Below are 21,440 nucleotides of genomic sequence, written 5' to 3' on the forward strand. Positions count from 1 at the left end.
ATATGAGCACATGGTGGCCCTTACAGCTCCCAGCTGCTCTGAATCACGCTCTTAATAATTGAGCTCAACTTCTGTCACACTCTGACAGCCGGAGCAAGTGCCGCTGTCTGGAGCTCCTAAAATGAATTTAGAAATGATCAAAAGCTGTTTGATAACAGGTCAACAGCTAAGTACTAACTGGTTAGACTGTCCTCAATGACTCAGTTTGGTTATATTGACTAATCTGATGCAGACACCAAAAATATATAAAACTGAGTAACCTATAATTTACTTTATCAAACAGATCCTCTTTAAAGCAAAGTGACAATTCTGAACCAACATTTTTCTTTACTTTTACCGAGTTAATTTATAACAACAGCACAAAGAAAATTGAAATGCGTGTTGGAAAGTGAAGCCAAACAAACAAAAGGAAAGCTAGTCACTAATAGAACAGCAGGGGTCCAGCCAAAGCAACTAGTAGATCATCAGAGTGGCCTTAAATGAACAGAAACAAAGCATCTATTTGTTAGTTACACTTCGATTTGTCAGGGCGTTGTGATTGTAGTACTCGTTGTTAGTTCAGACACAGAGTTTGGGGTTGTGGAAGACACTCTTGGCGAAATGTCTGCTCATGTTTATGTGGGAACAAACACACTAACCACACACGGAACCCGCCGCAAGCCCGCGCTGACACCAGTGTCGCGGCAGAACCGGGGCTGTGATTGTAGCCGTGCTCCTGGGTTTGTCCGTTCTTGAAAGCTCAGCTCAGCTCTTTTAAAGAAAGGACCAAACCTGAAGCATGGCTCCCCATTCGCAGCTCTGCTTCTGCTGCTGCTACATTTAGCTTCAGCTGACAACAAGCTACTTTTCGTATTGAATGATGTGTATCTTTACGTATATGCCACTGATATGTCAGTTTGCCAAATAGAATACTAAACAAATAAACTTTTAAAAGCCATTTCGACTTACCCCAACCTCTGGAATTTACCCTTGTTTTCTTCTTAAACCCTCAAATCCACTCTACTCATGGACCTCACAAAGCCCCTCCTCTCTTGTTTTTCATTGGCTGTAGCCTCAAGGGAATACGTGTCGTACGCCTTGCTGATTGGTCTACGTTCATGTCAATCAATTCTTGACACAAAAAACTTCCGTTACCATAAGAAGTTCATGGCACAGGGATACGCGCAGCGATTGGTAGATTCGTCCGTAGTTAGGATGTAATTGGACGGTACTGTATAAATATAAATGTATATGAAGCACTGTTCGGCATGACATCACTGTATTGTTTACTAATATACTTTGAATAGTAGATGGTACTACAGTTGGACTGTGGGATCTATAAAAGCATTATCATCATACACCTGGTATTAGCAATTTAAGAAGTGATAATGTCACAATTAAGGCAACTTTGTAGCAAATTCGTCGACTGTAGACTGTAGTTAAGTGTATTTGTCCAAACTGTGATAATTTAAATGAATTGTGCACTGTAAGCTACATTGTGTTAAATTGTTATATTGTGATAAATGAAAATGTTATGAAAGTAATGGACTATATATATTTGCAAAGAGTTACAAAGCTATCAAGTAATTCTCACTGCTTTAATATACTTTACTGCTCGTTCTATATCTGTATATATATATGTTTAATTTTAAGAATAACAACTAACATTCATCTATAATCTTTAAGTTTGCTATGATACATATTACTGCACTCTCCAGTGGATGAAAACAGGAATCACAAAATCTATCTATCTATCTATCTATCTAGCCAGTCCCCTCTTTCACAGATCAAGGATCCATCGGAACAACCTCAGTTCGTGCGTTTATGCTTCACAATAGATAGTACAGATCAGCTGTCCGATGGAACGTGCCTCCAAAATCCGCGAGATGTTGCGAGATTTCGGTGGACGCCGTTTCTCTTCCTCCTCTCGGTTTGTTTTCGATCATAAATCCCGGTAGGGGATCTTCCCGATATGCCAGGGTCCCTGACAGTCCGCATGGAAAGCTTCGGGCGCATCTTCACATTGCATTACCGCCTGATCAGATCGACATAACCGGCTGATTTTGCTTGAAAAATAAAAATAAAACTCAGCCCCGCTTTCAGATCTTGTAATCTAGGCCGAGTGCCTGCGTGTGTTATCGTGCATTCAGGTGAGCAGAGCGGCCTCTCCCAGCGCTCATGCCATAAACGCGCGGCAGACGTAAAATCCAGATTCATACGTTTATTTTCTCGTTTTCTGGTTCACAAGCTCTGGGACCATTTCCTCGTTTGCTGGAACGGAACAGCAACAGTGGCGGCGGCCTTTGAATGCAGCCCGGGCTCAATGGCGTCGGACACCAGCGACACGGAGGAGTTTTACGATGCGGCGGAGGATGTCAACTTCACTCCCTCACCTCATGCGTGAGTCTCAGATTCAATATAACAAAATACATATTGCTTTTATTGCGCCAGTTTGATGTCTGATGTCCGTTATGAATATGAAGAATGAACCTGCACCTGTCAAAGCTGTCAACAGTTGCCCCATTGCTTGTGTATAGATTTACTGCTTCTGTACAGCCATATACCGTTTATTATGTGGATATATAAAGTCATAAGACTCTTACACGAGTGAGCTCTCTACCTAGACAGTATTTTTTGGACGTTCGAGTCAGCTGAGTGGTTTTGAACAGCCACAATCTCGCTTTGACACGTAGCGTTCAGCCGATGTTGCTGTTATGTTGTTTTGGTGTTGTCACTTGAACCAAACGATTGTAAATGCGTTAAAATCCCAAAAAGGTTTAGTTCACCTTGCCGAACCTTTCTTAGTGTGTTCCTTTGAGGAGGGAAAGTCATTAAGATTGAGATTTGGAATAATATGCGGATATGTACCTGATTTTATAAGAACTGTCTCTTAAGAAATGTCGTCCAGTTTGGATTTTCCCACTGTATTCAAGTACCATTCTCTACTAATTTAGACATTTTATAAAATTACAGTATGACATTTTGTAAATCATGTATTTAGACTGAGGCTAGTTTTAGTCACAAACATGACCACTATTTTCAGAAAAGGAGCCGGAATGACTCAGAAACCCAGTGACTCAGATTCTCAATGTGAACAAAGGTTTGAGGACTTAAAGGTTCAGAAAAATAATTGCTCTTTTGTGAAGAACGAGTCTCCATGTTGTCAAGTATAGAAAAATCCACCTGTACTTGTTACCACAGCATGGCTGAGGTCAAAGGTGTGTGTGAGAAGAGCTGTGACAGTGTCATCAGAGATTGCTGAAGGCTTATTTAAAGGGGTCATATGATGCTGCTAAAAAGAACATTATTGTTTGTTCACTGTGCTTATGTTAAAGGAGTAGTTCACTTTCAGAATAAAAATTTCCTTATAATTTACTCACCCCCATGTCATCCAAGATGTCCATGTCTTTCTTTCTTTCTTCAGTGAAAAAGAAATTAAGGTTTTTGAGGAAAACATTCCAGGATTTTTCTTCATATAATGGACTTCAATGGCGGCCAATGGGCTGAATGTCCAAACTGCAGTTTTAGTGCAGCTTCAAAGGACTCTACATGAACACAACCGAGGAATAAGGGTCTTATCTAGCGAAACGATCGGTCAGTTTCTAAAAAAAATAAAAAGTTATATAATCCAAAACTCCATCTCATTTTCTCCTCAAATTTCAAAATTGTCCGACATCGTTGTTTTATCTTTTTTGTAAAGGGCACTTGACTTTCTTTGCATGTTCGCTTTGTAAACACTGGGTCGGTACTTAACCTTAATTTCTTTGCGACTGAAGACAGAAAGACATGAACATCTTGGATGACATGGGGGTGAGTAAATTATCGGGACATTTTTATTCTGGAAGTGAACTACTCCTTTAAGAGTAGCTGGTTAAAGGGTGTGTTATGAATGAGACTGAGGGGCTTGTCTGTTCATGAATGCTGTGTCAGGCCAGGCACACTAGCTAGTTTTAATTAGGCTCAGACCTCTTTATGGTGAACTCAGTGCTGAGAGGAGCCCTCACACCAACAGACTGTTTGTGTACACTAGGGCTGTGCAAAAAATCGAATGCGATTTTCATGCGCATCTCATCAGTAAAGCCGCTCCTGTGATTAGTAGTAAATCTCCTGCATGTGCTTTCAGATGGAGCGGCATTTACTTCACAGAGCCGTAGTTCACTGACAAGCTACACAAAATCGCGTTCAAAATCGCAGGTGAGATGACTTTCTGTTTTCTGTATTTGTGTGAATGAGAAGATGGTATTAGTGATCATATTAAGGTATTATGGCATGAGTAGTTTAGAACAGTATCACATGATACTGATGTTACTGTAACTGAAGGGTGAGATCAAGGTGGAGTTCAGCACTTGCTCGGATGAAATCGATAGTTCATCGATAGACTACTTTTAGCCTTGTATTTTTGGCAGGATGTTCATGATGGACAGAAAAGGAGGGTGCCGGAGGGGAAGGCGTTGGGAGAATGACCTGCCCGTCGGACTGTTTGATAGTCAAGCAACTAGCAACTATTGATTGAGATTCTAGATCACTAACGGCAACACTAATGTTCTAACACGCACACACACATGCTCACAAAGAGTTGTACAAGACATTTAAAGCTGTGTCCAAACAGGCAGTTGCCTTCCTGTCCAGACAGTCATTGACTTGCTGGGCAGCAGTTTTGAATGAAGGCACCAGACTGCTTTCCGAGTGTCACGTGTAATGATCTAAAACACACTGAAGTGAGCTTTAGAAATATCCAAAGGATTATGTAATGACTCCAGTGCTTATTTTATCGGTATAAATTGAAAACAATTTACTACACAGAGCCGTAGTTCACTGACAAGCTACACAAAATCGCGTTCATAAACAGCAATGAATCACCTGCGATTTTGAACGCGATTTTGTGTAGCTTGTCAGTGAACTACGGCTCTGTGTAGTAAATGCCGCTCCATCTGAAAGCACGTGCTGGAGATTTACTACTAATCACAGGAGCTACTTTACTGACGAGATGCGCATGAAAATCGCATTCGATTTTTTGCACAGCCCTAGTGTACACACACAACTTTATTGGCGTTTACTAATTAGTCTTAACTTGACCTAAGTGCACTACAGTGCTGAAGCAAATGAAGGCTTTCCTCACATGAAATTCCTTACATGTTTTGAACAAGTATGTGAGCATACGTGTCAAAATGGAGCTGTGTGTGATTCATGAGATGAGTGGTATGAGTATATGAAGCTTGGCACTGTTGACCTGTGTTATTAATTATTTGTTCGTTGACTCCTTATAGGTCACCTGCAAAGTTTGAACTTCCTCAGCTTGGGGTAAGAGTTTGCTGTTATCTACACAAATGTTTCTTCCTGTGCACTACAATGTCCTTTTTAGTGAAAATGTTATTAAAGGAAATTTAGTGAGAATTTACTGAGCAAATAGAAAGGAATTTAGCAGCATTTGCCCTTGGGTGCTTCCAGACAGAATCTGCCGACTTACTTGATTACATTGGTAAATTGTGTTAAGTGGAACTGAATGCACTACACCCTTATTGGTAGCTGAAAGAATAATAACGTGAGCAAAAACATATATTAAATGAATGAACATGCGAGGGGCAGAGGGTTCACAGAGTCAGATTTGGTGTTGGCCAGTGTATGGGTTTGTTGGAGTCATAAGTCTTAGTAGAGTGATGGTTCTAACCTTTTAGTGAAGTGCATTAGTCACATGAGTGCAGGATTGAAAGATGATCTGAGGTTGATAGTAGAGTTTGAGGCTCTGCTCTAGTTCTGTTTAAAGGGATAGTTCACCCAAAAATGAAAATTTGATGTTTATCTGCTTACCCCCAGGGCATCCAAGATGTAGGTGACTTTGTTTCTTCAGTAGAACACAAATTATGATTTTTAAGTCCAGCCGCTGCAGTCTGTCAGTCGTATAAAGTTTGTGTTAAAAATCATCATATGTGTTCTACTGAAGAAACAAAGTCACCTACATCTTGGATGCCCTGGGGGTAAGCAGATAAACATCAAATTTTCATTTTTGGGTGAACTATCCCTTTAATCATTTAAATAAAACAGATCCTGCCTAACAAGTATTTTCAAAGAACTTTGAGAATTCTGGAACTCTATTTGACATTGTAAGGACCTTTGACATTTGGCTTTTTTATGTTTGTTTATAAATTCTGTAAAAAACTGCCATGAAGGATTTGTATTTGAGAATTGGGTGGTTTTTCATCTGTTGCCTTTGATTGCCTGTAGGGTCCTGCAGAGAATGTGGTACAGGAAGTTGCCGCTGGATTGGCTCAGCCTGAATCTCGCCATGACGATTCTCTTCAGGTTTGGCCATGATAAAGCTTTGCCGTTCTTACTTGCCGCTTTTTATACCTTATATCTAGTCTCTCTTTTTTCATTTTCTCTTTGTTTCACTTATTAGTAATTATAACAGAAGCATGCTGTGCTATCTCTAGTGAATGTTTGCTTTTGGATGTCTGCCCAAAAAGCAAGTCATTTCTCTTAAATGGTCTATGTCAACGGGTCAGTTGCAACCCAGTGAGAAAAATGCTTAATGCAAATATTAAATCTTAAACTTGCTGTCTAATCATGCATAGTTAGGATAGAAAAATAAGTAGCTTTTTAAATAAACTATAAACTTTTAAAAGAGAAAGGAAAACCTTGCATCAAAACAGACTCAGTATTTTGTGCCAGTAAACAAAAATCAATGCTGGGTATATGTGTTTGAAACTCTCTTGATAACTCTGCTCCTCCTGAGTACTTATTGAAAGTGGGCTGGATGCCAAACTCTTCTTGATCAATAGATGTGGACCCTGAGCCCTCTTTAGACATTATTGATATTGTAGGGAAACACTATAAGATTAGATGCCTAGTGTAAACAAAGCATTTGTTTTGATGAACAATTGCATTCTACACAAATGCTAAAGCACAATTTTCTGACTGTCCCTCTTTCTGATTGCTCTTTCCAGATCATTGATAGTATTGTAGAGGAGAGTCAGAAAAGTGGAGTGGAAGATGAGTTGTTGAGAGGAGAGGAGGCCTGTGCAGCCACATCTGAAGGGGAGAAGGCAGGAGCGGAAGGCTGCAGTGTTAAAGAAAACCTGGCTCTTGTGGGCGGCCTGGTGCCTCCAGAGGATCCTGATGTGACACCACATGAATTTGTTTTGATGAACAATTGCATTCTACACAAATACTAAAATTTTCTGACTGTCCCTCTTTCTGATTGCTCTTTCCAGATCATTGATAGTATTATAGAGGAGAGTCAGAAAAGTGGAGTGGAAGATGAGTTGTTGAGAGGAGAGGAGGCCTGTGCAGCCACATCTGAAGGGGAGAAGGCAGGAGCGGAAGGCTGCAGTGTTAAAGAAAACCTGGCTCTTGAGGGCGGCCTGGTGCCTCCAGAGGATCCTGATGTGACACCACATGACTCTGGTCGCTCTGAGCAGCTGCCTGATGTTAGGCCGAAGGAAGTGAGGTCACAGGACAGAGCACCAGATGTGGCTGGTCCCGCCCAAGCAGGTCAGGACCAGGCTATGCCACCCCCTCCTGACATTACAAGCGCTTTGGGTCAACCATCGCAACCCGCCTCCCTGCCGTGTGCAGAAACGGCTGATATTCTAGAGCAAGTCCCTATGACTGATGCAGATGGCCCTGGCCCTTCCAAACCTCCCAGACAATGTACAGTGGAGCCAGACATTGTAGCTAGCACCAAGAAGCAGCCGCCCTCAAGGCCACCTCTGCCCACCGGGGCTCCACCTCCAAGGCCGCCTCCCCCCTCACGGCCCAGCTTTTCAGCTAAAAAATCCCAGGAAGTGATGCTACCAGCAGGGCTAGAAGGTAAGATTTTAGAGTGTTTAAATATCGCTGGTTTAACAAGTAAAAATGTCACTCTTATCTATTATGATTAACACTTATTATTGGTATAAAATGAAATGTGAAATATGAACTAATTAATGACTAAAGCGATAATATTCTGTATGATTGGTCAGTCTGTGTAGAGCCAGCAGACAAGCTGTGTGGATTGGTCAGCCCAAACGCCACAGTACAATGTATTACAAAAGAACTCCAGCACTCACTGGACCTCGCTAGCGCCACTAGTGGTGAAAAAGTGGTCACTGCACAGGTTTGAATTTAATTACAGCCATTTCAAATAATATAAATATTCAGATTTCACACTGAATATTTGACATCATACATTTCTATCTGGTCTTTTGTATAAGCAGGAAAACGATGAGCAGACATCAAGTCCTAGTGGAAGCGAGACCGCTGGACCTCAAAGACCAAGGTCTAATTCAGGCAGAGAGCTTACAGATGAGGTAGTGTGTGTGCGCGCACATACTTGAATTCATATGAACCTATATTGCAAGATGAGCATAAGAGTAGAGTGCTGACATCTCTGTAGTTCCATTTAGCCACTTGTTAGTAACCAGTAAGATGCATGAGTTTAAAAAAAAAAACACAAGTGGGATTGTAACTGATATATTTTATGTTGTAGAATAAAACCAGATGATGGAACCAAGACTTGCTTCTGGGTTTCAGAACGCATTCCTGCAGCACTCTAAAAAGTGTGAGGGACACGTTCTAAAATTTATTAGCATGACTATATTAATTGGGTTTCAGAACGCATTCCTGCAGCACTCTAAAAAGTGTGAGGGACACGTTCTAAAATTTATTAGCATGACTATATTAATACAGTTAGGTCACACAGTAGTCGTAACTGATTAACTGAAAAGCAGGTACATGGGTGTTTACCAGATTAGGAGGGCGACTGCATCTTCATTCATTCATTTGGGAGAGGCTTTTGCTTGGCTGAATTTTACATGGCCTGGTGTAATGAATCTCTTTTAATGATTATTACTCAAGGCTGTAGTCCCTGTGCTTTTGTTGTGCAGGAGATTCTTGCGAGTGTGATGATCAAGAATCTGGACACTGGTGAGGAGATCCCTTTGATTCAGGCAGAAGAGAAACTACCGACTGGAATCAACCCACTCACAATGCACATCATGAGGAGAACCAAGGAGTACATCTCGTAAGAGAGCTGCATTTCCCATAACGCACCACCAACAGTTCGCTTGAATCGAAGTTCTTTGATTGGGCTCCATGGAAAAATGTGACAAATTTTCAAGACGCCATGATGTCTAAGATGTCCTACTGTATCCTATAATCCACAATCCATCACAGAGTTTTGGAACTCTTCTGAGCTGATTTTACATTTCATGTGTAATATCAATGATCATTTTCCTTATATGACACTCTGCTTGTGCTGATGTGGTGGGGCCCTCAGGCAGCAGAATCGAATCCTATCAGTAATCCAATTCTCTACACTTTCATCTGCCCTCGTTTTATCAGCCAGAATGAAACCTACAGACTGTTTTTTCAATCTCTTTTAAAGGGAGAAGGCACATAATCCCTTCTTCTCTTCCACTCTCTTCTGATTGGAAACCACTTGAACACAAGTGGAACATTTTGGCAAGAAGTGCTTCATAATGCTGAGCTGATAACAGTTTTGTAGTTTCTGTTAGTGTGGTTAATCTGAAACAGTTGGGTAGTTGGATCTGGTCCTGGATCAGTGTTTCTAATTTCTCATTTTACATCAGGATTATGTGCAACCTAATTTTGAAAGCCAGCAGCTCTGAACACTTTAGGGTTCACACTGTCTTTTTTTTTTCTTGGCAGAAATGATGCAGCACAGTCGGATGATGATGAAAAGTCCCAGCCTGCACTTACAGACACAGATGGAGGGAAATTGAAACAGAGAACGTAAGAGATGGATGTTTATTGATGACTGTAGTCATAGTCTTGAGTAAAAATACACAATTATGAGGAATTATAATGTACTTTACTGTTTAAAAGTTTGAGGTCTATATGATTTTTGTTTTTGAAAGAAGTCTCTTATGCTCACCAAGGTTGCATTTATATGATCAAAATTTTTTTTTTATTTCATTATATTTTAAAATGCAATTTATTCCTGTAATGGCAAAAGTACATTTTCAGGAGTCATTGCTCCTTCAGAAACCATTCTAATATGCTGCTTTTGTGCTAGAGGAACATTTTATTATTATCAATGTTACAAACAGTTGTGCTGTTTAATATGTTTGTGGAAACCATGATAATTTTTTTCCCAGGATTCTTTGATGAATAGAAAGTTCAAAAGAACAGGATTCATTTGAAATAGACCTCTTTTGTAACTTTATAATTGTTAAATTAAAAAAATAAAAGTTCTAATCGCAATTACAATTATGGATGCCACAATTACGTAATCGTTCAAAGCGGCAATTAATCGTTCAAAGTCCACTCATGTTATTCTGAGTGTTTAAGAGGTGTTTTTTTCTTTCTACATGTTATCTTAAGGGTTTTTCCATTGTTTTAGTTTTAGTATAACATTATAAACATTCATATTTTTACTTTTTTTATAATTTAAAGAAGAAACAAATCCGATGTATAGTTGACATTTGAGGCTTAATACTATAGAAAAATATGTTTGTGGAAACCATGATAATTTTTTTCCCAGGATTCTTTGATGAATAGAAAGTTCAAAAGAACAGGATTCATTTGAAATAGACCTCTTTTGTAACTTTATAATTGTCTTTACTGTAGGGCTGCACGATTAATCTAAGTTCTAATCGCAATTACAATTATGGATGCCACAATTACGTAATCGTTCAAAGCGGCAATTAATCGTTCAAAGTCCACTCATGTTATTCTGAGTGTTTAAGAGGTGTTTTTTTCTTTCTACATGTTATCTTAAGGGTTTTTCCATTGTTTTAGTTTTAGTATAACATTATAATACCTCATATTTTTACTTTGGTATAAACATCATTCAATGTAAATTGTGATAATCGTAATTAATAATCGCAATTACAATTTCAAGGGAATAATTGACAATTATGATTTTTGTCATAATCGTGCAGCCCTACTTTACTGTCACTTTTGAATGCATTGATTTCTTTTAAAACCTCAAACTTTTGAATAGTTGTGTAATTATAACCAAATAAAAAGCATTTATCTTGAAGGACCGTTGAGGATGATTTTCAGACAGCTTCTGTCTGTTCTTCTTCTTTCACTCAGTACACAGCTGAAAAAGTTTCTAGGTAAGTCTGTGAAGAGGGCGAAGCACTTGGCGGAGGAATATGGAGAGAGAGCCGTCAATAAAGTCAAAAGCGTTCGGGATGAGGTGTTCCACACAGACCAGGACGACCCATCCTCCAGTGATGATGAGGGGATGCCGTACACCCGACCGGTTAAGTTTAAAGCTGCTCACAGCTTCAAAGGGCCCTTTGACTTTGACCAAATCAAAGTAGTGCAGGACCTGAGTGGAGAACACACGGTGAGGAGAGTGTGTGTGTGACCTTTAATGTGAACTTTAACATATTTTGTGATCTGTGATGTAGATCGTTAATTATTTAGTGATTTGACTACTCCTCTTTCCCCTCTGTCTTTCTCAGGGTGCCGTCTGGACAATGAAATTCTCTCATTGTGGCCGGCTGTTGGCTACAGCAGGGCAGGATAATGTGGTTCGGATCTGGGTCCTAAAAAACGCCTATGACTATTTCAACAACATGAGAATAAAATACAACACAGAAGGTAACCACACACACCTGCACAGTCTTGTATATAAATACTTTTATTTCTATTAAAACATCTTGTACATAGTTCATATGCAGTGGCACCAAAAAGTATTTGAACACTTTCTGGTTGTCAAATGTGTTGAATGGACCTGACATAATGAAATTAATTACTAGATCTTACGTTTAAATTAGATGAATCACCACTTACTGTGTAATTTAGCCAGAGGTTAAGTTTGATCTTTGTCTGGGACGTACACACTAAAATCAATGAAAGTGACTGACTTTCAAAACGGCGTTATTGTTTTGCTGCCCATGTAGAGTGTATGCAGAACAGCTAGCTGTTGTATGCAAAAAAAACTAGTGAACTGTTAGGCTTCTTAGCCATCTTGAAGCCTCTTAAGCTTTCTACATAGGCAGCAACTTGCCACACAAGTATCTCTTTGCATGGACGACAAAGTTTGGTGTTAGCTTGTTGCTAAGCTAAAGGAGTGAATCTTTAATAATCACACACAAATATTGTGTAAAATATCTGTAATTGCTATTTTTGTTCTGGGTTTCCTTTATTTAAAAAAGCCTCTTTGGTCTCTCTTATTCTCTCTCAGGACGTGTGTCCCCATCTCCCTCTCAGGAGAGTCTGTGTTCCTCGAAATCAGATACTGAAGGAGGGGTAAGGCTTTTTTTTTTTTTGGTCTTCCTGTTCTTTATTTTGTATTTCACGCTGATGAATGACTATTTAAATCTCTAAGATATCAACCTTTCTTACTTTCGCTTGCACAGTTTGGTGCTACAGTGGAAGATGCAGACACTGAGGACAGAAACGTGCCATTCCGGCAAGTTCCGTTCTGCAAGTATAAGGGTCACACTGCTGACCTGCTGGATCTGTCCTGGTCGAAGGTGAGAGATTACGGTCATCATTGCTCCACTGAACCACTTAAGTGTGGAAAACGTTTGAAATTCACAGTATAATGAAGAGCAATTGGACATAATTCTGTCGCTTCTTTTCTGATTAGAACTACTTCCTGCTGTCATCATCGATGGATAAGACGGTTCGTTTGTGGCACATCTCCAGGAGGGAGTGTCTCTGTTGTTTTCAGCACATAGACTTCGTTACAGCCATTGCATTTCATCCCAGGGTAAGTATGCCTCTTGTGCACTCTGGTATACACTACTGTTTGGTGTTGGTAAGATTTTTAAAATAAGGTTCTAATGCTCGCCAAGGCTGCATGTATTTTATTATAAATACAGTAAAAACAGATACATAGTTAAATATTATTACAAAAGGTGTTTTAAAATGTAATTCATTCCAGTGATGGCAAATCTGAATTTTCAGCACTATTACTCCAGCCTTCAGTGTCACATGATCCTTTAGAAATCATTCTAATTGGCTGATTTGGTGCTTAAGAAACATTTCTTATTCTTATCAATGTTGAAGACAGTTGTGCTGCTTAATATTTATGTGGAAACGATGCATTTCTTCAGGATTCTTTGATAAATAGACAATTCAGATAAAGAGCATTTATTTGAAATCGAAAATTTTGTAACTTTATAATAATAATTAAATAATTAATAATAATAATTTAATAATTTATGCATTTAGCAGATGTTTTTATCCAAAGCGACTACAGTGCATTCAGGCTATACATTTTTTTTTTTTAATATATTAAATAAATTATTATAATTATATTATAAAGACATTATAAATGTCTTTACTGTCACTTTTAACATTTTAACGTGTCCTTGCTAAATAAAACTATTAATAAAAATAAAATAAAAAATCGGACCCCAGAAGTTTGAATGGTAGTGTATGGGTCCACTGTGATAAGGTTGTGTGTTTTAATGGCTGTGTTTTTCTCACAGGATGACAGGTATTTTTTAAGCGGTTCTTTAGACGGAAAGTTGCGGTTATGGAATATTCCAGATAAGAAAGTGGCACTATGGAATGAGGTGGATGGACAGACGCGCCTGATAACAGCAGCTAACTTCTGCCAGAATGGAAAATATGCAGTTATTGGCACCTATGATGGACGCTGCATTTTCTATGACACAGAGGTGAGTGTTTTTTCTTATAAGCTTTAAATGGGAACTGGGATTTTCATTTAAAATAAAGAAGGTTTCCCAAAAACAGAATGTACACAGCATTGATTTAGAAATAGTTGATTATTAATCACTTACTGCTTCTTTCACCATGTTCTGCTCAGCGCCTTAAATATCACACCCAAATCCATGTTCGCTCCACGAGAGGCAGGAATCGCGTGGGCCGCAAAATCACAGGTATTGAGCCGCTGCCAGGAGAGAACAAGGTAAGACAGATGTGTCCGTGTAAGAGGACAGAGACTGAAAATAGAAAAAGCCTGCAGTTAGACTTAAAACTCTTCTTATTTGCTTAAGTATTACACAAATACTGATGTTTTTATTCATATCAAGGTGATAAAACTTGACGTCCATCATTCAGTCTCAGTTAATGCTAATCTCCTTTTCCTCTGCAGATCTTGGTGACGTCAAACGACTCTCGCATTCGCCTGTATGACCTCAGAGATTTGTCTCTGTCTATGAAGTACAAGGGCTGTGTGAACAGCAGCAGTCAGATCAAAGCCAGCTTCAGGTGAGAGGAGCAAGTCTGAAAGACACCCAGCCCAGATATGTTCATCTCTGATCTTACACTTCTACGGAAAGTTGAAAAATATGAGTGAATCTCAAGGATCTCGTCTTGTTCTTGCAGTCACGACTACTCTTTCATTGTGAGTGGCTCAGAGGACAAGTATGTGTACATCTGGGGCACATACCATGACCTGAGCAAATTCACCTCTGTACGGAGAGACCGCAATGACTTCTGGGAAGGGATCAAAGGTAATACGATGGTAACAAAAAATGAATCGGATACTGAGAGCAGCAGCAGTTACACAGATAAAAATATTCCAGGAATAAAACTATAATACTCAGTAATATTTCTTCGTTTTTTCATTTGTACAGTTCTTTAATTTGATTTGAATTATTATTAGTACTGTTGGTATTAGTATTATTTTACAGTCATATTGATAAATCATCACACATTTTTTGGCCCTACAAACAAGCACAGCAAACCTGGGTTTTTTTTTTTTTAAATAACAATTTATTGTTATTTACCCAATAGTGCAGTTCTAACAACCATTATTGTATGTATTTTAGGGTCTTAAATTACAAGTGCTTTCTGCTTTGTAGCCCATAATGCTGTAGCTACTTCAGCCATTTTTGCTCCACATCCGGATCTCATCGTGCCTCAGGAGGCAGGGACAGAGAAGCCAGACTCGGACTGTAAGAGTGACAGCACGGACGACTCTGAGACCATCCCATCAGGTACTGACAGCAACTTTGCCAAATAGCATTGTGAGATCACAGCAGTGCACTGAACAAAAATAACCCATTCTTCTTCATTTCCTCAGGGGCCCTGAAAACAGACCACACTGAAGTTTTGCTCTCTGCGGATTTCACTGGAGCCATTAAAGTTTTTGTCAATGTTAAAAAATACTGAGTGCTTGTGCTGAATATGACAAAAACAAAATCAGTGCCACTTTACACCTAACTGAGCCCCCATTCATTGACCAATCAGCTGCTGGAGAGTGCTCTGGAAGGTGGAGATTATAAGCCCCGCCTTATTTGCAGAGAACAGGGACCCAGGAAGTTGGAAGGCGGGGACAGTTGAGGAGCAGGGACAGATGTCATTACAGCTAAACGCATCTTTCTTTACCTTCCTTTCTTTTTAATTTGATATCGTTTGGAGAGGTAATGTTGTATTGTTACTGTATGTACTACAAGGGCTTTAATTTGCATAAAGAGCAATGATGCCATTTTAATGGATGAGTGAAACTGCAAGCCTGTACGGAGATAGAATGGATATGAGAAACACAGGTAGTCAGCCCTTCAAACACACACACACACACACACACACACACTGACTTGAATTTCCCCCTGCGTACTTCAACCCCAAAATCAATGTTTCTGGAAAACACAAGATCTCACATTTTCAACATGAGCACTAACTAAACTCATTTCAATTTAAGAATCTTTGTCAGTGTTATTTTATGTTGTAAAAATAATTGAACCTGATTTTTTTTATGTGTGTGATTCCAGAAATAATATTAATAATAAAAAAATTCTATAAAGATTTTCCCCATGTGTGTTGTTTTGTTTCTGTATGTATGCAATAAAATGTTTTTCACTGAGAAAATTAAATATTTCAAAATAAATATTTGAATTTGTTTTTTAGAGCAATGGCAATTAATAAACCAATTGTGTGTATATATATATATATATATATATATATATATTAAATGTATTTTATATATTATATATATATATATAAATGTCCCTTTTTAAGAATACGGTATTTAAAGATTATATTGTAAAATCACCATAAACAATTAATACACATGCACTGGTGGAACAGTCCTTTAGACACTGTTCTGCCAGTGTTTACATGTGATAGACAATCATGTGTGTAAACTATCACAACAGTTTACATATAATAGACAATTATGGTCATAGTTCCAATAACTAAGATTAAAGGGATCTTTCTACTGACCAGAAGGAAGATGCCCAGGGTTCCTGCTCACCTGTGTGAACATGCCATAGTCCTGCTGCAGAAAGGTATATGAGCAATAAACTGCAATGTCCATAATATAAGACAGTGCTACAGGGAAAAAGTCTTGCAGTGGCAAACCATGTGTCCCCCAAGATGTGTTCATAAAAATATTTACAAATGTTAATAAATTTGCTAAAACAAAAGCAGCTGAATGTGACTAGGTTTTTTTTTCGGCTGAGTTTAATTTATAATATCACTCTTACACAGTGTAAATAGGTCTTTATGAAAATATATAGCTTCCTTTATATTTGAAGAACGTATTTGCTGCTCTTCGTTGTAAAAAATTTGAAACCCCTGCTCTACTCAAGTTTGTGAATGCAGGAGTTTTCAACTATACGAGTTTGATTTTGTGTGTTGTTGCGCATTTCAGTGTAAAACAAGTGTGGTATTCTAAATGAATGATCATTATTTATAAACGTGGACATTGACAGTTTGTGTTCTTTTTGTAAACGTGCAGAAGACTTGTCATTTTTAATTGCCCTATATCAAAATAATTCTGGTCTGACCTAACATTTGAATCTAGCAATGTTACACACTCTTTAACTTTTGCTAAATTTGATAAAAATGTATTCATAAGCATATAATAAATGAATATACTATGTTTAGTATTCCATTTTTCGCCTTATTAAAACTGAATTAGAAGCACTAGTTAAATCGCAATGATTTATAATGAACAAGAATCCCTGAGATTTCTTAAATATTATGAAATATTTAAAGCAAATCCCAGTAATTATGTTCTTTCCTTGTGAATCCATGTCTATGTTTTAGTATGAATACATATTTGTATTTCCCTAACATGTCCCTTAGCAGTTCAAGTTGTTTATAGTATATATTTGATGTATTTAATGTAATATTTACATACAGTGGGTACGGAAAGTATTCAGACCCCCTTAAATTTTTCACTCTTTGTTATATTGCAGCCATTTGCTAAAATCATTTAAGTTAATTTTTTTTCCTCATTAATGTACACACAGCACCCCATATTGACAGAAAAACACAGAATTGTTGACATTTTTGCAAATTTATTAAAAAAGAAAAACTGAAAAATGCTCAGTATTTAGTAGAAGCACCCATTTGATCTAATACAGCCATGAGTCTTTTTGGGAAAGATGCAACAAGTTATTCACACCTGGATTTGGGGATCCTCCGCCATTCCTCCTTGCAGATCCTCTCCAGTTCTGTCAGGTGGGATGGTAATTTAAGGGGGTCTGAATACTTTCCGTACCCACTGTATGTTGTCATTATTCAGATCCGATTTCTTTTGGTATTAACTTGTAACTGTTCTTGAAGTTGTTGTGAAATATGTTTATTAATAAGGTATGAGTTGCATTCTCAGAGTTATCAGAGGGCAGTTTTACAGTAAATTAAGCAGTTTTAGCACAAATTAAGTCTTTTATGATCAGTTTTCTTTCAAGTGAAAAACTGTCATGGCAGAGCAATAGTTCGAAAAAGGATCTTACAAAGCAAATAGTTCTAGCAGTTTTATTCTGAGTCTCCTATGAACACCATTCATAGAAGCATTCAAATATATTCAACAATGTTTAACAACTGCTTTATGTATGAAATTATATAATATTCACAAGACACAGCCTTCCTTCCACAATTGTTTTTATTGTAAAGTTTGGAGGCGGAGGGTTAATCTTGCAGAATGTTTTAAACACTGGATTTAAAACAAGAGGAAAACAAATAAAACTGTTTACAAAACAAAAAGATCTGTACAAGTTCACACTTCATCTTAGAAAAACTCAGCCAAGCCCAGGGTGGTGACTGCAGCAGCCACACTGAGGAGCGTTCTGGAAACAAATGAACAGCTGTAAATCAGCTGTAAGTCCATAATCAAAGAACTGTGGAATAGAGACATGTTGATGTGCATGACAAAAGCAGTCCATCCACAGGCTCCATCAGGCTGTGTTACGAGATGACTGTGGAGGTCACAGGGTTCCAAGGGTCAGAGTTCAATGTTTACTCTTCTTGGTCTTTTTGTGCGAGTGATGTGGTGATCGGGACGATGACCTCCAGGATTTGTGCTGCGGTGATGGTGATTGAGAGCGTTTTGACTTCCGCGGTGATCGAGATCTTGTTCTTCATGGGATAAAGAGTGACAGAGGATAAATTGAGAGGTAAATGGTGGGTAAAATACATACAAATACTTAATATGGTAAAATGACCAAGAACAACTAGTTAGTTGATTTCTAGTCAGTTGGTTTCTCTTTCTATAGTGCTGTGCTGGGTAACCTCACAAACAGTGAAATCTCACTTCTCCAACATCCCACTTGTATACTGTATGTCATAACACAACCATTCAAAAGTTTGAAGGCATATACAGGTGCATCTCAATAAATTAGAATGTCGTGGAAAAGTTCATTTATTTCACTAATTCAACTCAAATTGTGAAACTCGTGTATTAAATAAATTCAGTGCACACAGACTGAAGTAGTTTAAGTCTTTGGTTCTTTTAATTGTGATGATTTTGGCTCACATTTAACAAAAACCCACCAATTCACTTTCTCTACTTTTATTCAGCAAGGATGCATTAGTCAACAGTGATCAAGAATGATGGAAAAGACAATTATAATGTTACAAAAGATTTAAATGAAATGCTGTTTTGAACTTTCTATTCATCAAAGAATTCAGAAAATCTTACCAACCTCAAACTTTTGAACTGTAGTCTGTTTTGAAACAAATTACTTGTCACTTAAAACTTGTGCCTGGTCAGGATATTGTGAATGACTGTTTCTGAATAATAATGGGACTTAACTGCTAATCATAATAATTAGACCAGGGGTCTCCAATCTCGGTCCTGGAGGGCCGGTGTCCTGCAGAGTTTAGCTCCAAATTGCCTCAACACACCTGCCTGGAAGTTTCTAGGGCTGCGTTTACACTGGCACAGCAAATGATCTTTCACTCACATCTGACACAGATCGGAATTTGTTGCACACGTGTAAAACACAAAAACCAGCACGAGATCCGAATTTTTTGCATCCGATCTGAGCCACTTACAAATGTGGATTTTAATCGGATACACATCTGATATCTGGACATCCGACCTACGTCTAAACACACATATCCGATTCTCCACAGAACTCCCAATGCGAGGGCGACACGTTTGCTCATAATGGCGTTTTAATGCCGGCGTGCTCTTTATGTGCTCGCATTTTATTGAGATGGAAACTTTTTATAGTAAGAAATTGCCACATTCAGGACCTGGTTTTCAACCCCCGCCCCGTGAATTTAGAAAATACAACAGCTAAAAGCTACATATATTTCTCAGCAATGAGGTGATAACTTGGCAGTTTTTGTAATTAAACCGACAAGCTTGTTTGCAATGCTTCACAATCGCTCGCTCGCACGTGGGTGCATGCGTTCGTTCTCTCTCTCCCCTTAATTAGAATTAATTTCAATAAATATCATCTTTATTTCACTAAAGAATTTTACCTCTAACGAGCTGTAGATAAAATAGTCTAACAAATTAAAATGACCGTTATTTTCCGGTCTTTATCCGTTCGTTCAGATTTTGTGCTGCAAAACATCCATGACAGCCGTTGTCCATGCTGGCAAATAATAATGGCCATTCGACGTGAATTATATAAATAATTTTAATAGCACGGCCATTTAAAACCCAAGGGTCTACCATGTGCATAGTAAAGCGATCACTGCAGACAATCCTTTTGGGTGGGAATTAATGTAAACACAGATATCGGATACCAGTCGTGTCTAAAGTGAATGTAAACAGACGGGCCAAAAAAACGGATATGGTCAAAAGATCGGATCTGTGCATTAAGACTTGCAGTTTAAACACAGTCTAGTATGCCTAGTAAGACCTTAATTAGCTGGTTCAGGTGTGTTTAATTAGGGTTGGCGCTAAACCAGACATCGTCTTACTATTGGGAGATGAGAGGGTCTGTATTACTTACTATTGGAGAAAGCGTTACGGTCAACTTGGATCACGTGTGCCTTAATAACCAATCACATTACAGCCTTGACCTCACTGAATTTCAGTCAGAGTTGTGTGACACTCAATAGGCCTTTATGGATAACATTGGAATATATGAGAAGTGCTGTAAGCTGTATCCAAAATGCCTTTTTGGTTAAAGGTTGCAGGCTTACCTTCTAGTGGCTTTGGCTAAACACTGCAGAACACCGGCCCTCCAGGACCGAGTTTGGAGAACCCTGAATTAGACAAAATATGTGTGTGTGTGTGTGTGTGATGAGTGCATACCTCTCTCTCCTCTCTTCTTTGTCTCGACTCCGTCCTCTACTCCTTTCTCTGTCCTCACTCTTTCTACTTTTTTCTTTATCCCTTGTTTTACTCCTGTCCTCCCCTTTATCTCTCCGCTCATCTTTTTTGGACCGGTCTTTCTGTTTTTGTGAATATTTGTCTTTCTTTTCCTGGTCGTCCTTGTCAAACTCCTAAAGAAGAAGTGACAGAAAGCAAATTAAAGAAATGTGTTTATTGATTTGCCAGAAGTTACAAATTTTGTATCAGAATTCTGTGATTATGCAGACATGCTATATAATTCTTGAATACAACCTTCTATTATGCAGTTTGAGAACTGGTGTTTACCTTCTGTAGCAGTCTGTTTCTGTAGTGCTGAACTTGCCGTTGTAGAGTCATACTAGACTTCCTCTGTCTCTTACCCGACTCCAACTCATCCTGGAAATTCATCACCTTCACCTGCAATATGCATAAGCACACTTTTATAGTGCCTGGCAACACAGTTAGCTTTAGTGCTATGTCCGTCTGTGAGTGTGTGGGAGGGAGATAGCGAGACATGAAATACTGAGTGAGTGACTAACCTCCAGTTCTCGGAGGCGTGTCCTTTTGCTTTCGGACAGCTCAAAGTTCCTCAGAGAACTCTTAAACTCCGCCCCCTCAAACCTGCTGGGGCTGTCAGCTTCATCACTGCTCATATCAGAGTCACCATCATTTTCCTTCAGGCTACTGCATGACAAAGACAGGGCAGGAAACAATGAGGTAACCAAAACTAAAAAGAGTGGTGTATTTTTGATTCTATTTTATATATATATATATATATATATATATTCTGCTCATAAATCCATGTTTGCCATTGTAATCCAACCTTGCCAACGTACATGCAAAAGCAAACAATCAGCATGTTTAATGGTCAGTCCTCATAAAGAAGGTAATCATGTAAAGAAATCATGTGACTTGATGAGGCTGTTGAAATGCTCCAATGAAATATCATGTGATTAAACTGAATCATCCACTCATCGCAGAGAACAATAAATAAAATGAAAATCCAGCAGGGTCTTACCTTGATTTCACCTCAGTGTCTGAGTCA

The 21,440-nt window shown here is 38.6% G+C and overlaps 3 protein-coding genes across 7 annotated transcripts in view; 1 reads left to right on the top strand and 2 right to left on the bottom strand.

Annotated features, from left to right (window-relative positions):
- The window catches only part of LOC107710573 (kelch-like protein 13), a 48,963-nt gene extending 47,921 nt beyond the window's left edge, over positions 1-1,042 (bottom strand). For both annotated transcript variants that reach the window (XM_016515383.1, XM_016515380.1), the window contains exon 1: positions 949-1,042. The gene's annotated coding sequence lies outside the window, so the exon portion shown is untranslated. The remainder of the gene's footprint in view (positions 1-948) is intronic.
- An 822-nt stretch (positions 1,043-1,864) lies between these two features.
- On the top strand, positions 1,865-15,620 carry LOC107710574 (WD repeat-containing protein 44-like). 4 transcript variants are annotated; one of them, XM_016515385.1, is made up of 20 exons: positions 1,865-2,129; positions 2,228-2,379; positions 5,247-5,280; positions 6,202-6,279; positions 7,191-7,788; positions 7,941-8,074; positions 8,175-8,267; positions 8,844-8,980; positions 9,628-9,711; positions 11,020-11,278; positions 11,397-11,535; positions 12,122-12,186; positions 12,297-12,413; positions 12,530-12,652; positions 13,377-13,568; positions 13,718-13,819; positions 14,006-14,121; positions 14,239-14,366; positions 14,718-14,852; positions 14,939-15,620. In XM_016515385.1, the coding sequence occupies exons 2-20, from the start codon at positions 2,303-2,305 to the stop codon at positions 15,025-15,027; spliced, it is 2,700 nt and encodes an 899-aa protein (XP_016370871.1). In that variant the 5' UTR covers positions 1,865-2,129; positions 2,228-2,302; the 3' UTR covers positions 15,028-15,620. The 4 variants fall into 4 exon arrangements, with proteins under 4 accessions (XP_016370871.1, XP_016370872.1, XP_016370870.1 ...); XM_016515386.1 differs by having other exon boundaries at positions 2,265-2,379; XM_016515384.1 differs by having other exon boundaries at positions 1,865-2,379.
- Positions 15,621-17,728: 2,108 nt separating this feature from the next.
- LOC107710575 (U2 snRNP-associated SURP motif-containing protein-like) overlaps positions 17,729-21,440 on the bottom strand; it is a 15,866-nt gene continuing 12,154 nt past the window's right edge. The window contains exons 21-25 of the mRNA XM_016515388.1: positions 21,414-21,440; positions 20,935-21,079; positions 20,702-20,812; positions 20,357-20,547; positions 17,729-18,219 (exon numbers count right to left, since the gene is read on the bottom strand). The exon at positions 21,414-21,440 is cut by the window's right edge and continues 1 nt beyond it. Of these exons, the coding sequence (XP_016370874.1) occupies positions 18,093-18,219; positions 20,357-20,547; positions 20,702-20,812; positions 20,935-21,079; positions 21,414-21,440 (601 nt within the window). The 3' untranslated portion in view covers positions 17,729-18,092. The remainder of the gene's footprint in view (positions 18,220-20,356; positions 20,548-20,701; positions 20,813-20,934; positions 21,080-21,413) is intronic.

This window comes from Sinocyclocheilus rhinocerous, unplaced genomic scaffold (genome assembly GCF_001515625.1).
Source record: "Sinocyclocheilus rhinocerous isolate Xijiao unplaced genomic scaffold, SAMN03320098_v1.1 scaffold1619, whole genome shotgun sequence".
NCBI classification, from domain to species: Eukaryota; Metazoa; Chordata; class Actinopteri; order Cypriniformes; family Cyprinidae; genus Sinocyclocheilus; species Sinocyclocheilus rhinocerous.